The sequence below is a fragment of the Alligator mississippiensis genome, chromosome 10 (assembly GCF_030867095.1).
Source record: "Alligator mississippiensis isolate rAllMis1 chromosome 10, rAllMis1, whole genome shotgun sequence".
NCBI classification, from domain to species: Eukaryota; Metazoa; Chordata; order Crocodylia; family Alligatoridae; genus Alligator; species Alligator mississippiensis.
Genome location: NC_081833.1, coordinates 75,969,413 through 75,982,401, shown reverse-complemented (window position 1 = coordinate 75,982,401; position 12,989 = coordinate 75,969,413). Strand labels below are relative to the sequence as shown.

The window sequence follows — 12,989 nt, the reverse complement described above, 5'->3', positions numbered from 1 at the left end:
TGACTGCTGACCTCCGGCGAGGCTGGTTTCTGCAGTTACCGATTATGTGATTAGGGTGGAAGTTTTGCCTTGAGAAGACATGGCCTGTGTTGCTTGGTGCTTCTAGTCACTGCTTCCCAGGCTCACCTTCTTCACCAGCGGTGTGGAAGCTGTTGCCTCTTGGGGCGCTGTAATGTGGATCTTTTTTATGCTAGGCTGTTGAAGAGCATGGCACTGCATGCAGAAGAGCAGTAAATCTCCAGGATGTGCTGGCTTGGGGAAGGCTTATTTTATGGACGGCACATACAAGTGTCAAGTCAATGTGTAAATAATGAGCAGCTTTTCTCACTTGCAGCTCCTGGTGTCTCTGCTCTTCTTCTCGCTCCTGGACGTGATCTCGACAAGATTAGCACCACAGGTAAATCCACCCCCCACAGGATTCACGCTAGGTTGTACGGGCCCGCACTTCAAAGCAGGTTCCATCGGCGCGCTCAGGTGCACTGGCTTGTCTTGCCAGAGGCCAGGGGAAGGGAACATCCCAGGCTGAGCAGGACTGGCTAGTGCAACTGCCTTCCTCTGGTTAGCAATACTACTCTCCCACCACGACAGCTTTTCTTAAGTGTCTCTGGTGACTCCCTCCTTCCAAACCCTCCTGTGCAGTCAGTCTGATGCCTCATTCAGTGCAGTGCAGTGCAGAGCATCCTTTATAGTTACTGCAGGAGCTAGGCCTGGTGCTTTACGAGGGGGAGTCCCTAACGATCACCCAGCGCAGACTGCAGTGACTAGGAAGCATTGTGGGTGGATTAGTGTCAAACAGAGGTCAGGGCTTTTTAAAGGAAGCTGTTTGTCTAATGCTGCCGTCCCGAGCAAAGGAGACCCTGAGGTATGGACCAAAAGGACGAAAGTTGAATGCTGTTTCATAGTAGCTCGGGTCAGGAGGGATTTGAGCAGATCATCTAGCCCGAACCCCCTGCCACAGGCAGGAACGAATGCTGGGTTCACAAGACCCCAGACAGGTGATTGTCCAACCTCCTCTTGAATTTGCCCAAGGTAGGGGCGAGGACCACTTCCCTGGGAAGTTGGTTCCAGATTTTGGCCATCCTAACTGTAAAATGTTGCCTTCTGATCTCCAACCTAAACCTGTTCTCCATCAGCTTGTTACCATGCTTGAATGTTCACTGATGCCCAAATCCCCTGCAAGCTCAGTGCTGGTGTCTGCCCCCTGAACAGCTGGAGAAATGGCTCAGAGAAGTGGAGGGAATAGCTGATCTTGTGCATGGAGCACAGCTTGGGTGTGCTCTGGAGGGGCAGCAGTGTCCCTGGGGAGACCCGGAGACTCCTGTGCTAGCACCGATGCATTGGACTCCATTAGGAAGCCTCGGCCTGAAGGAGGTTGAGGAGAAAGCTCCATCGGCCTGCTGAGCACGTTAGAGCTACCCTATCTCGGCGTGCCCCTTTGGTTTGATGTGTACCAGCCCACAGGGTAAGGCGCTCCTGTCCTTCTCGCTTACCCAGGAAGAGGTGGATGCTCGTGAGGCTTTGGAATGGTGCCTGGAGATCCTGCGCCACCTGGAAGAGCAGGGCATGTCCTGGCTGGTTCTCTTCCAGGCTGTAGACAGAGGTGAGCAGAAGCCTCCCTCCCCCACCCCTGTGAATGCCCAGCAAAAGGATTCTCCCCTCAAGCTGGTGGAGGTATGGTCTCCAGGGGCCCCTGGGCCCTGTACTCACGGACCAGAGAGACATTAAGCGCAGTTTAAACAGAGATCACGGATTCTTATCCTGTTACCTGGGTTAGCTTTGGCAACTCCGGTTGTTCCCGTAGGTTTAATGTGTGCTTCTCTCTCCCAGCACGGCCCCCTCCCCACTCTTCCCCTTAATCGCTCTCTCCTTCCCTTGTCTTTTTTTATTGTAATTTATTTCTCCTTATACTCTGCTTTCCTTGCCCACCATCTGATGAAGTGGGCTGCAGCTCACAAAAGCTTGTGTTAATATCATCTATGTAAAATACATGTATAATCTCCTTTGTTTAGTCTATAAGGTACAAATCTACGCTGCCTGCCTTGTAATCACCCCCCAAAAATGACACTTCTCAAGGAAGCTTTTCCTGACTGAAGGTGTCTGGTATCATGTGGGGAGCTGTCTGCTGCCGTAGGTATTGGCAGGAGCTCAGCCAAGGCCTGCCAGATCCTCACTGAACCTGGCACATTGATTTTTTTTTTTTTTAGAGGAAGCTGAGAAATAGTTGGCAGTAACTCGCCTAGCATGAGTGCTGTGTGATAACAGTCCTGCAAGCCTCTTCCCCAGCAGTGCCCTGACCCAGACTCAGCGTATAAATAGTCTCTGCTGGCTGGAAGGGACAGGGCCCACTGTCCGCACTGCCACGGAAGTAATCAATGGGCTCTGATCATGATCATTTTACCCACTCTTGCTTTGGAAATTACAGGCCATGGCCCCTATCACGTTCTACGCCGTGCAGCCTCTGACCAGTACATCAGGCTGCTGCCTCTTGCATTCTTCAGGTAACCAAAGAAATCCCATTTTTACCCACTTGGGTATTTTTCTTCTTTTAAAAGTGGGGGGAGGAAGTGGTTGGCTGTTCGTAGGGAAGTGCCATGCTCCGCGACTGAGCTGAGAGCTCAGGCAAGTCTGCATGCAGAGGAGAGCTCACAATCCAAGTGGTACTAGAAAGAAGTCTGGGCATCTCTGCTCAGGATAACTGCTTCACTGAAGTGAGTGACCCCTCCTGGCCTGTGCCTCCCCACCCTTGCGGGAGTAGTCGGTGTTTCAAGGGCTTAGTTCTCTGGGACCTTCCAAAGCTGGGAATCGCTGTAGTCTTCTGAAGGCTGCTACTGCTGCTTTGTGGATCAGGCCGCGATGGCTGTCCCTGCTCCCTGGGCCGCCTTTGCTCAGTGATGTTTTCACCAGTTAGGATTTGTGGAATCCCTTGTTACAGCTGTTCAGCACAGCTCGGGGTGCTCACGGATGGGTGTTTGCTGTCGTAGCTTTTGCAGGGGAGACAGTGGAAATGCTGGGTCAGTTCAACCATTGCCTCTCTCATGCGTTAAAGCAAAGGGGGAGAGTGAACGCTAAGGGAACCTTTTGCTCACACTTCTTGCTATGGTTCCTTCTAGCCTCATCCCCAGCTTTCACCAAGAGCTGTTTGTGCGAGAGCCCAGCTTCCTTGCTGTTGTCGTTGACTCGTATATTCAGCTCCTTCGGCTCTTTGTCGACGGTGGGAACGCTCCTGGATCAGACCAAGAGGCACAAAGCGTGCATGCTGCAAACCCTGTGAGTGGTGGTTGTGGTCCATTCCCTTCCAGCCAGCCAGACCTGTTGCCCCTCCCTGGTAGCTACAGTAGGCCTCCCTCCTCTCACTGCCCTACACAAATATTGACTCTCCAAAATGGCTAACGCAGTTGACGTGGGTAGTGCTCAGCCCAGCGGGGCACTAACAGCCTGCGGGGGCTGATGTCAGACAGATTCCCATCAGCAGCACTAGCACAGGAGCTTAGAGCACCCTTTCAGGTGTGCCTGTGGTATAGGGATCCAGCCAGGGTGGAGCTGGGAGGGCAGGTATGCAGACAGCTTGTGCAGCAACAGGCAGTGCCCTGTGCTTGCAGTCATGATCCTGAACCCAACCTCTCTTCCCCAGGTGGATTCTTTAGAACCAATAACAAAGGCGCGGCGGTTCCTGCTTCATTCAATTCCCCGGTGCCCCAGGAAGAGCTTTACAAATGTGCACCAGGTATGTGGGGGTCTTCCCCTCCCTTTCAGCCTGGGGGCTGCATGTCTTGCTTGCTGCCCGCACGTATACACCCCTTTGTCCTCCTTACAAGGCTGACCCTGCCCAGTTCCCCGAGCACACGACATCGCCTGCCTGAGGACAGGCCGCCCATGCAGCACTGTAAGCTCACGTCCTCTCTAGCAGGCTCTACCTGTTCAAGTGACATTTGTACTTTCTTACCACGTTGTGCTTAAGAGCTGCGGGAAGTGTCAGGTTCACTTGAACCGCAGCCTCTGCGTGTCCCATGGCGTGGCTCTCCTCAAACATTAACACCCCCTGCTCAGTTGAGTCAGTACCAGTCCCGTCCCCAGCAGAGGCACACCTCGGCTGTTGGCAGGCAGCATGACCTGGCACTGATCTTGGCTCTCTCTGAAGCAGCAATGAGCCCCTAATACCAGCTTCTTTCCCCCCCCAGTTCCTGGACCTCTGCGAAGAGTTCGACCCAGAGATGACAGCTGCTCTCTTGCACTACTCGAAGCCTGCAGCTGACCTGGAGTACCATGATGGCCCAGATCTTTTCTGAGTGGGGCTTGCGGGCCATGAATCTGGCCCTGCAACTGCAGAGATGAGGGTCTAGCAAGATGCAGCTTCTGGAATCCAGAGCGGCTGGGCCGGCCAGCTCCTCCCCCTCGCAACCAGGACGGCTGGGTTCCGATTTCCTCTGTAAATAATTTATTACAAGCATAACCATGAAGCTCTCATTACAATAAAAAGTCGGTTACAAATTTTAGACTTTGGGAATCGTGATCATTTAAAACCCAGATCTGATGGAGTCGCTCGTGGCCCCCTGGACCCTCAACGCCACCTGCCGGGGAGCGCCGGAGGGGCCTGTGGTTTGTGCAGCTACGTCCCAGGGGCAGCACGACGGGGTTGGATCAGCCTGTGGGTGGAGGGGGACTGAACCCCTGGCTTCCTTAGATTAGACGGTGATTGCTTAGGACGACACTGCTGAATCAAACAGAAGCACGGAGAATCACAGCATGGTCAAAGCTTTCTTGTTTTTTTGTTTTGTTTTTTTTTCCCGAGCAAGCTGAAGCGAGTTCCCCCGAGTCCTTTTGGAGACTAGTGAAATGTCGATGAGAAATCCCCACGCTGCAGTACGGTTTCTACAAAGCCAGATATCCAGGACACCCCAGCTGCCCTTCAGGTGGGCTCCTGTTGGGCAGTCACTTCCGGCTTCACCGCCTGGCTCTCTGCAGTCCCCGTAGCATTCAGGAGGAGGATCTGCTCCGGCTCCAGTGGCTTGGCTTTGTCTTGGTTCTGGGTGAGGGGGTGCACCATGGACATGTGGACGTTCAGGTTGTGGGCCTTTTCAAAGCGCTTCCCACACTGGTCGCAGGCAAACTCCAGCTCTGCCTCTGCTTTGTGTTTGGTCATGTGGTATTTGAGAGACGCCCGCTGCCTGCACTGGAAGCCGCAGATTTCACACCTGGAAGGCAAGACACTGTATGAGCAACAGTACAAGGGCCCCAAATGCTGCCGCTGGGGGTTGTCACATGTTGGGAAGCAGATTCTGCCTGCCTGCCTGCCTGAAGAGCAGAAACTGAATTAAAAAAACCCATCTGCCCCATGCATCCCTGGGGGTGGCTGACACCATCCACCAGAGCCACCAAGACTGCGGGGGAAGGGTACAAGAGCAGCTCCGTACTCAACGTGTTTGAGCTCAGGCAGAACAAAGGAGGGAGGGGATCAAGCCCAAAGGGAATGCTGCAGGGCTGGGGTAAAAGGCAGCTGAGAAGCCAGTGACTCTGACACGTCAGACCAGCATAAAAGGACTTCTCATCTGGTGCAGACTGCGATGGGTTCCCATTTCCCGGGGGGGCAGGAAGCAGCAATTGCTACGCTTCCTAGCATGGGAAGCAGAAGTGTGAAGACCCTGCTTTCCAGGAACCGCGGGGCCTAAATGGCCCAGGATGGTTCAAACTAGCTTTAGAGAGATCTGGGTCCGGAGCCCTTCCTCCTGCTTTCAGAAACTAGAAATCCACATTAATTGTCAGCCCCCAGGCAGAACTGTCTTCCTCTTGGGGCGTTCTCTGCTGTGGAGAACGCCCCACCTCTCACGGTGACTGCTGCGAGAGAAGTGGATCCAAAGCATCACCTACCCTGAGGCTTTTCTAAGTGGCTTTCACATAAGCAACAGTTCTCTGCTTCCCTAACTAACGGGCAGCACAGACACTGCCTCTTCATCTTGGCTATTTGCCAAATCACTGATTTTCTTTTTTCTTCAACCAGGGTGCCATGAGATCCCTTTAAGACCCGGGTGCTAGCACTGTTCGGTGGGCAAACCTGACACACAAGACAAACCCAGAAGTGTCACATAGGAACCCACAGCTGAGGTCTTTCTGAGTTCTTTGCGACAGAAAAACTGCTCAATTATTTTTCTTCAATTTAAAAAAAGGAAAATTAAGAGCTGGCATTTTCCAAAGGTGTCTTGAGTCAAAATCTAGGTTCTTAACAAAGCCAGACAGACCCATTCCTGCTTAGTGACCAGATGTGCATGAAAAAACTAGCAGGAACCAGCATTAGTTGGGGCCAGCTGCTGCCTATTCATTTACCTCCTGTTCCCCCCCCCCCCCCCCGGTACATGCCAGGACACGCGAGGGGCACTTACTGGAGAGGCTTTGCTCCTGAGTGGCGCATCTGATGGACTGAGAGGTGCTTGCGTTGCTTGAAGGTCTGCCCACATTCGTCACAGATATAATTGCGTACCTCTGCAATGAGAGCAGTGATGGGGCTGCAGGCACCGCTAACAGGCCCCACACCAGCAGCTTTTCTGAGCTCCTTCCCCAGCTGAAACTGGAGCCATCCCTTTGTTTCTCTCATGTGGTGGCACAGCAGAGGCTTATTTGTGCCCACTCAGGTAGGGATGGAGGTGGGGAGGCCAGGTAAGGACAGACATACCCGTGTGGATGAGCTTCACATGGCGCTGCAGGTACCGATCAATCATGAACACCTTGTTGCACCCGGGGTGCGGGCAGGGCCTCTCCCGAACCTCCTCATGATGCTCCTTTATGTGTTTCTAAAGACAAGGACCAAGGGAGACTCTTGGGGACTCCTCTGAAAGTCCAGAGTGGGTTTTCCAGAGCATGCCACAGCATCCCTCCCCGCAGGGCAAGCCCCAAGGCACAGTGGGCACTACCACAGCCTCTCCTGGCAGCCTACACGTGGGCTCCAGCCTGGCTACAAGTGACAGGTGCCAGCATGGAGCTGTCAGTTGCAGCAGGCCTGAAGGCTGAGCCCTTCTCTAGGGATTTTAGTGGAGGAGCCTGATTCCCACAGCTGTTCAGTACCAAGCAGCCCATTACCAGCAGGCCAATGGGTGGCCGTTGGGACGGAGGATGAGGCAAGCAACAAAAGACTGAGCAAAGATGCACAATTACACAAGATCACTCACCCGTGCTGTTAGGCTGGGAGTGAGGGGCTGACGCCCAGCTGAGAGCTGGAGGGCAGCTTCTAGACTGGTCCTAATCCTCTGCTGACAGGAGAGACCTCCTGCACCTTTCAATACCTAGCAGGAGCACCCCCTGCCATGCAAGTCAGCACAAGCCAGATGCTTCCTTCTTGACTTACCTTCATGCCGTCGGCCCCTCTGTACACAGCCGTGCATCCCTGGTAAGGACACTTGTAAATGGTAGGCAGCTCCTCTCTGAAAGGCAGAAAATCGCCACCATGAGACCAAGTCAACCTCACCGGGCTGCCCCCCTCAAACCTCCACTCTGTTACCTTTCACACTTGATCTTCTTCTTCCAGCCTGGCTTGGGCCCTGGCTTCTTCCTTATTTTGGGCTCTTCTGCCTTCTTTGCATCTTTGCTTTCACTCTTTTTGCTAGACCCCCTTGAGGAAGGAACAGGGATGAGACTGCATTAATGGTGACATATTGGCAGTGCTGCCTTTTAACTCACAACGCAGCATGGCTGAGAGGACAGAGAAGAAACATAAGCTCGTTGCAGCCAGGGTGGGACAGAATTGGCAGTGCACTGCACACGGGACTGGTGGTGGGGAATAGGGCCTATGACTGATGAACTGAGGCTAAGGCACAGCAGCTCTAGTTGCTGACAGACGGGGGAGAGGGTGGCGGTCTGTGGGGAGCTCAAATCCCAAGACTGACTGCGAAGCGCCCTTCCCTGGGGGCAGGGGAAGCCCATGCCACACCTAGTCCATGGACAAAGGCACCAGAACCATGTTCACCTTTAGCAGAGACAAGAAAGGCCCTTACTTCTTTTCTGAGTAAGGCTCAAAGGAATCGTCTGAAGACGGAGCGTTTCTCTTATCGTTTTCATCTTCACTCAAGAAGTCTCTGAGAAAAAGAACAGGCGCTTTACTCAAGCAGGGCTTGGCCAGCGCCCAGCACTCGGATGCTCTGGTCTCATCATTCATTCTTCACCGCGCTAATGCATGTGTCTCCCTGGCAGGAAGTCGCAGCAACCAGGGCTGCAAAAAGCTGCTCTGCTACAGCCTCAGTGCACACAACCCTCCCCCCACAAAACACAGGAAGCTACCAGACGAGTTCCTCCCAAAACTAAAGCCACCCCATAAGAATAATCTGGATGTTTTAATGAGAAAAATCTGGCAGTTCCACCACCAGCCTTTCCTGGAAGAGCCGGGACAGGTGACCTGCACAGAGCAAGACCGTGAGGCTGTTGCTCTTCGATGCCTCCTTCCTGACTGCACTTATGTATGTTGGGGCTTTCTGTGCTGTGCTAATTACATGCACAGAAGTAATTAATTCAGGAGGCCAAAGAACCCAGTGGCATCTTTTACATTGCTATTTAACATGTTTCACCAAGGGCCTGAAGTCGAAGGTTGCCAAAGGCAGCACCAGACCTTTGACCTGGAACATCAACGTCAAATAGCCCCAGATGCAGTTTTGTTTCATAGATACTAGGGTCGGAAGGGACCTCAGCAGATCGTCGAGCCCGACCCCCTGCCCCAGGCAGGAAAGAGCACTGGGGTCAGCTGGGGGCAGATGCATGTCTAGCCTCCTCTTAAAGACCCGCAAGGCAGGGGAGAGCACCACCCCCCTTGGACGCTCATTCCAGATTCAGAACCTGCCTCTGAGAATTTGGCCCAAGTCTCTTCCACTGACCCATGTGGTTTGCTGGACTGGAGAAGCCGACAGGCTCTAAGCAAACCTGACCGCCACCTGGGAACCCCACGGGAAATGTGTCCTCTTGTAAGAGGAGCCAAGGCTTCTCTGGAAGCGCAGCCTGCTGGATTCTGCTGTGGGCACCTTCACTAATGAGCACCACCAGGATCCAGACCTACAGGAGCTAGGAGGGTGGCAGAGATGCCAGACAAGTCTTCAGGACTGGCTGTGGAGCAGAGCAGCAGCTACGGCTCAACCCAGCACAAAGCCGGGCAAGAGCAGGCTAGTATTTTTCAGAGCGGAAGCTCCTCGAGAGACGCAGAGGATCTGTTTTGCTGGAAACTCTCTCAGGAGCTGCTGAAAGCATCTGCCTCTAGAAGGGATTTCAAGCACCATCGAAAGGGAAACCAAGCGACACTATGCAAACATCAGACTGGGGCGCCACGAGCAGCCAGAGGGGTGAATCCAGCACATCAGCTAAGGAGCTGCTGGCACGACTGCTACCAAGAAACCGCTGTGTGGGTCAGGGACAAAGGGGCGCAGACCGCTCTGCGGAGGGAGGACACCCCTAGGCCGAGCAGTCTCATGCTTGCAAAGACATTTAAGCTGTGTTAAACCCACTCTTCTCTCACCCCTCAGAAAGGTCACTGAACTCGTCTTTTACCCGCTCATCCGACGTTGGAGACAGAACCTGCTTCCCACTCAACTGTCCTAGGAAAGGAAGGAGAACACCGCATGTTACACGTGCACGGCAGCAGCTGAGCCCGCGAGGATGGCTGCGGAGAAACTCCTTGTGGCAGCTTGTTACATAAAAGAGATGCAGGACCAAACAAACCCCTTCCAGTGGCCGAGGCTTTAGCTCCTGGGCTGTGGAGACCATGTGGGGTTTCCCCTTCTCCTGCATCCCTCCACAGCCCCCCCCCCCCCCCCCCCGGCTCCAGCCAGCAGCAGCACATGGCTGTGGCATGTTTGAAATTGAGCCTTAAATGGCATCTTCCTGTTGCTAGCAAGCAGGCATCTCAGCAGGTTTGGGAGCACGATGCAGGACACTGAGTAGGGTCGCTCCTGTCCCTGGGATCGGCCCAGCCTGGGTTAACAATGGCAATGGGAGGAGGGAGAGGGGATTAAGGTGCCCAACCCAACTCTTCATCCAGCCCTGGAGCTGCACCAGATGTTTCCCCACAGCCTTCCAAAGGGAGTCGCTGCAAGGGGGAGGGGAGGGCAGGGCAGCCCCCAGCCACTCCAAGACTCGCGTTTGAGTGATTCAAATGAAGGACAGGGCAGTGGCCCCAAGCTGTGGGAGGGAAGTAACCTTCCCAAACACAGCCCTTTTCCCGGAGGACTGCGAGCGAGACGGTGAGTGAGACGCCAGCTCGAACACAGGGTGGGGCCTGGGCACGGGGACAAGCCGCTCACTGACACAGCACTTGTTTTTCCCCACAGGGCTCGGGCAGCGCTTTCCACCTTGAGCCCCTGGGGACCAGGCAGGTCTCGTCCCCTTCTGCAGCCAGGGGAGTGGGGGCAAAGGAACTTACCTGAGGTTGGGAAGCGAGGTGGTGGCAGAGCCATGCTTGGCACCTGTAGAGTTGACACCCAGCCCCATGCCTAGACCCCCTGCCCCTTCTCTTCCCCATGTGTTTTGGGACCTGTCTGTTGCGAGTTTCCTGCTGGCACAGGTGCCACCCTGGAGGACCCAGTGCTGCCAAGGGCAGAGGGCTGCAACTTAGGCCAAGCACTTACCTGGGGCACCGCTCAGCGGAGAGACTGCCGGGAGCAGTGTTTTCTCCTGCAGAGAGGCCACGCCATCCAGCTGCGTGCGAGATGAATCCCCGCTCTGTGACGTCGGGGTCTCCGAGCTCGGTGCCGCTGCAGCCCCTTTGCTTCCTGGCACCTGGCAAACCGCCGTCCTCGCAGGGGCCTGCTGGGGCGTGGGAGCCGCATCCGTCCCAGCCCCGTTGTCCGTCAGGCGCTGGGCTGCGCCCTTGTCCCGCTCCCATTTCACGGCCAAGGCGTTATCCACCAGCACGGTGCTGCAGTCCGAGTCCGTGTCCATGACGTAGTCGTGCCCATCGCCGCAACCCCACACAGCGCGGATGATCCCGCAGTACTCGGACGACAGCACGCTCTGCAGAGCTGGCACTGACGGGCAGCCCCCAGCGTGGGTGTGGGTCCATGTCACCAGGCTGCGCAGGCACTGGGGGGTGGACGTGATCAGGTCCACTGCGGAGAGGGATCAGCATCAGCGCGGTCGGCCTTCCAGGCTGGTGCTACCATCCCTCCGACCAGCCAGCACAGGGAAGGCACAGCTCAGGGACCTCGGCGCGTCTCCCAGCCAGCCCTCTCCTCCCCTCCAGCGATGCTACCCAGGCCCCAGGAGCTGACACATCGTGACCCCGAGGGTCACTGCTGAACGCCGGGGAAAACGCACCAGGGCCCCTGGGCTCTGCCCCGACACGGGGAAGCCTGGCACTTACCCAGACAGGAGGCTCCTTCTTCCGTCCCCGGCTGGGCCTGGACGTCACTGCTCCTACACACCAGAGAGAAGCAACGCGTAGGAAGTGAGGGTTGAAGGGACCTGGGGAGGTCACATCGAGTCCGACCCCTGCTCCAAGCAGCACCAGCCCCAACTGCATCATCCCGGCCAGGGCTCTGAGCTGGGGCTTAAAAACCTCCAAAGATGGAGCATCCACCACTGCTCCGGGGGCCTGTTTCAGGCTTCACCGCCCTCCTACGGAGACAACTCTTCCTAATCTCCAACCACAACGTCCCTTGCTGCAACAAGAGCCCATTGCTCCTTGTCCTGCCGTCCGCCCCCACCGAGACCAGCCCAGCTCCAGCCTCCTCGGGACCAAGCGCTGCTGCCTGGGGCAGAGCGGACCGGCAGGGCACGGACCAGCGAAGCCTGGTGGGAAACCACATCTCCCCTTGGCCGTGCGGATGCTAAAATAGACGCCGAAAACGCCACGTGCACGTGTGCACGCAAACAACCACGCACACAGTAATGTGCTCCTCGTCCATGTGCACGCTTGCACTCACATGTACGCACAAACGTGTATGCATGGCAATGTGCTCCTCGTCCACGCACGCACAAACATGCACACACAGCAACGTGCTCCTCCGCCACGTATGTGCTTGCATGCACATACAAACACGCACACACGGCAATGCGCTCCACGGGCACGCACGAACACGCACCACACACAGCAACGCCCTCATCCACGTGCACGCACGCACAAACACACACACAGAGCAACGCCCTCGTCCACGCACGCACAAACGCACACACACAGTAACATGCTCGTCCACGTGCACGCACGCACAAACATGTGCGCGCACAGCAACGTGCTCCTCGGCCACGTATGCGCTTGCACGCACGTGCACACGCGTACACGCAAGCATGTATGCATGGCAATGCGCCCCTCGTCCACGCACGCACGCACGCGCACCCCGACAACGCGGCCCTGGCCCCGTGCACACGCACACCGGCGCGGCGCGCTACCTGTCCGGGGCGTGGGCGCGGTGCGGGGCGCGGGGCGCGGCGTTGACGCGCTGCAGGAAGGTCTTGAGCAGGCCGCGGCACTTGTAGAACTGCGCGTGACACTTGGTGCAGACGTAGGGCGGCAGGCCGGCGTCGCGCCGCACGGCCACCCCCAGCAGGCGCTGGAAGTCGGCGAAGAAGGCCTGGTCACGGCGGCGCTGGCGCGGGGAGCTGTCGCCGGCGCCGGGCGCGCGGCCGAAGGCGTGGCGCAGGCTGCGCGCCGAGAACTTGCCGTGGCACAGGCGGCAGTAGCCGGAGCTCAGCGCCCGGCCGGGCCCTGCGGGGGGAGGAAGGGGGGCAGGGTCAGCGCTCGGGGTCCCCGCGGCCTTCCCGGCCCCCGCCCCGCCCCGCCCCGCCCCGCCGTACCCGCGTCCCCGGGACCCTCGGGCGCGTCGCCGGCCGCGCGGCCCCGCCGCCCCGCGCCGCGCTCCCCCGCGGGCCCCGGCCGGGGCGACAGGAACCGGCCGCGGCGATCGCGCTTCATCGCCGCCGCCGCTGCCGCCGCCGGCCCGGCCCCGCCCGCCGCCCCGCGCCACAGCGCCCCCCCGCGGCCCGGCGGACCCGGCCCGGCCCGGCCCGGCCCGGCCCGAACTTCCGGTCCG

At 57.0% G+C, this 12,989-nt stretch overlaps 2 protein-coding genes across 5 annotated transcripts in view; one reads left to right on the top strand and one right to left on the bottom strand.

Annotated features, from left to right (window-relative positions):
- The window catches only part of FANCA (FA complementation group A), a 39,265-nt gene extending 34,772 nt beyond the window's left edge, over positions 1–4,493 (top strand). Inside the window, exons 38-43 of one of the 4 annotated variants that reach the window (XM_059713991.1) lie at positions 335–397; positions 1,495–1,600; positions 2,423–2,498; positions 3,111–3,267; positions 3,632–3,724; positions 4,179–4,493. In XM_059713991.1, the coding sequence (XP_059569974.1) occupies positions 335–397; positions 1,495–1,600; positions 2,423–2,498; positions 3,111–3,267; positions 3,632–3,724; positions 4,179–4,286 (603 nt within the window). In that variant the 3' untranslated portion in view covers positions 4,287–4,493. Of the gene's footprint in view, positions 1–334; positions 398–1,461; positions 1,601–2,422; positions 2,499–3,110; positions 3,268–3,631; positions 3,725–4,178 lie in introns of those variants that run through there. The other 3 variants (XM_059713990.1, XM_059713992.1, XM_059713993.1) reach the window with 3 other exon arrangements.
- On the bottom strand, positions 4,419–12,884 carry ZNF276 (zinc finger protein 276). The gene is made up of 11 exons (XM_059713994.1): positions 12,754–12,884; positions 12,349–12,664; positions 11,324–11,376; positions 10,590–11,069; positions 9,482–9,560; positions 7,980–8,060; positions 7,487–7,597; positions 7,334–7,409; positions 6,665–6,782; positions 6,375–6,474; positions 4,419–5,192 (listed from the first exon to the last, which is right to left on the bottom strand). Exons 1-11 carry the CDS (start codon positions 12,869–12,871, stop codon positions 4,907–4,909), a joined length of 1,818 nt encoding a protein of 605 aa, XP_059569977.1. The 5' UTR covers positions 12,872–12,884; the 3' UTR covers positions 4,419–4,906.
- Positions 12,885–12,989: the final 105 nt, after the last annotated feature.

Excerpts from the sequence above, each read along its gene's own strand:
- ZNF276 (XM_059713994.1), bottom strand. The coding sequence starts at position 12,871 with ATGAAGCGCGATCGCCGCGGCCGGTTCCTGTCGCCCCGGCCGGGGCCC. Across the intron at positions 8,061-9,481 it reads TTCAGTGACCTTTCTGAGGG|AGACTTCTTGAGTGAAGATG; the intron begins GTGAGAGAAGAG and ends TCTTTTTCTCAG. Across the intron at positions 6,783-7,333 it reads GAGGGGCCGACGGCATGAAG|AAACACATAAAGGAGCATCA; the intron begins GTAAGTCAAGAA and ends CCTTGTCTTTAG.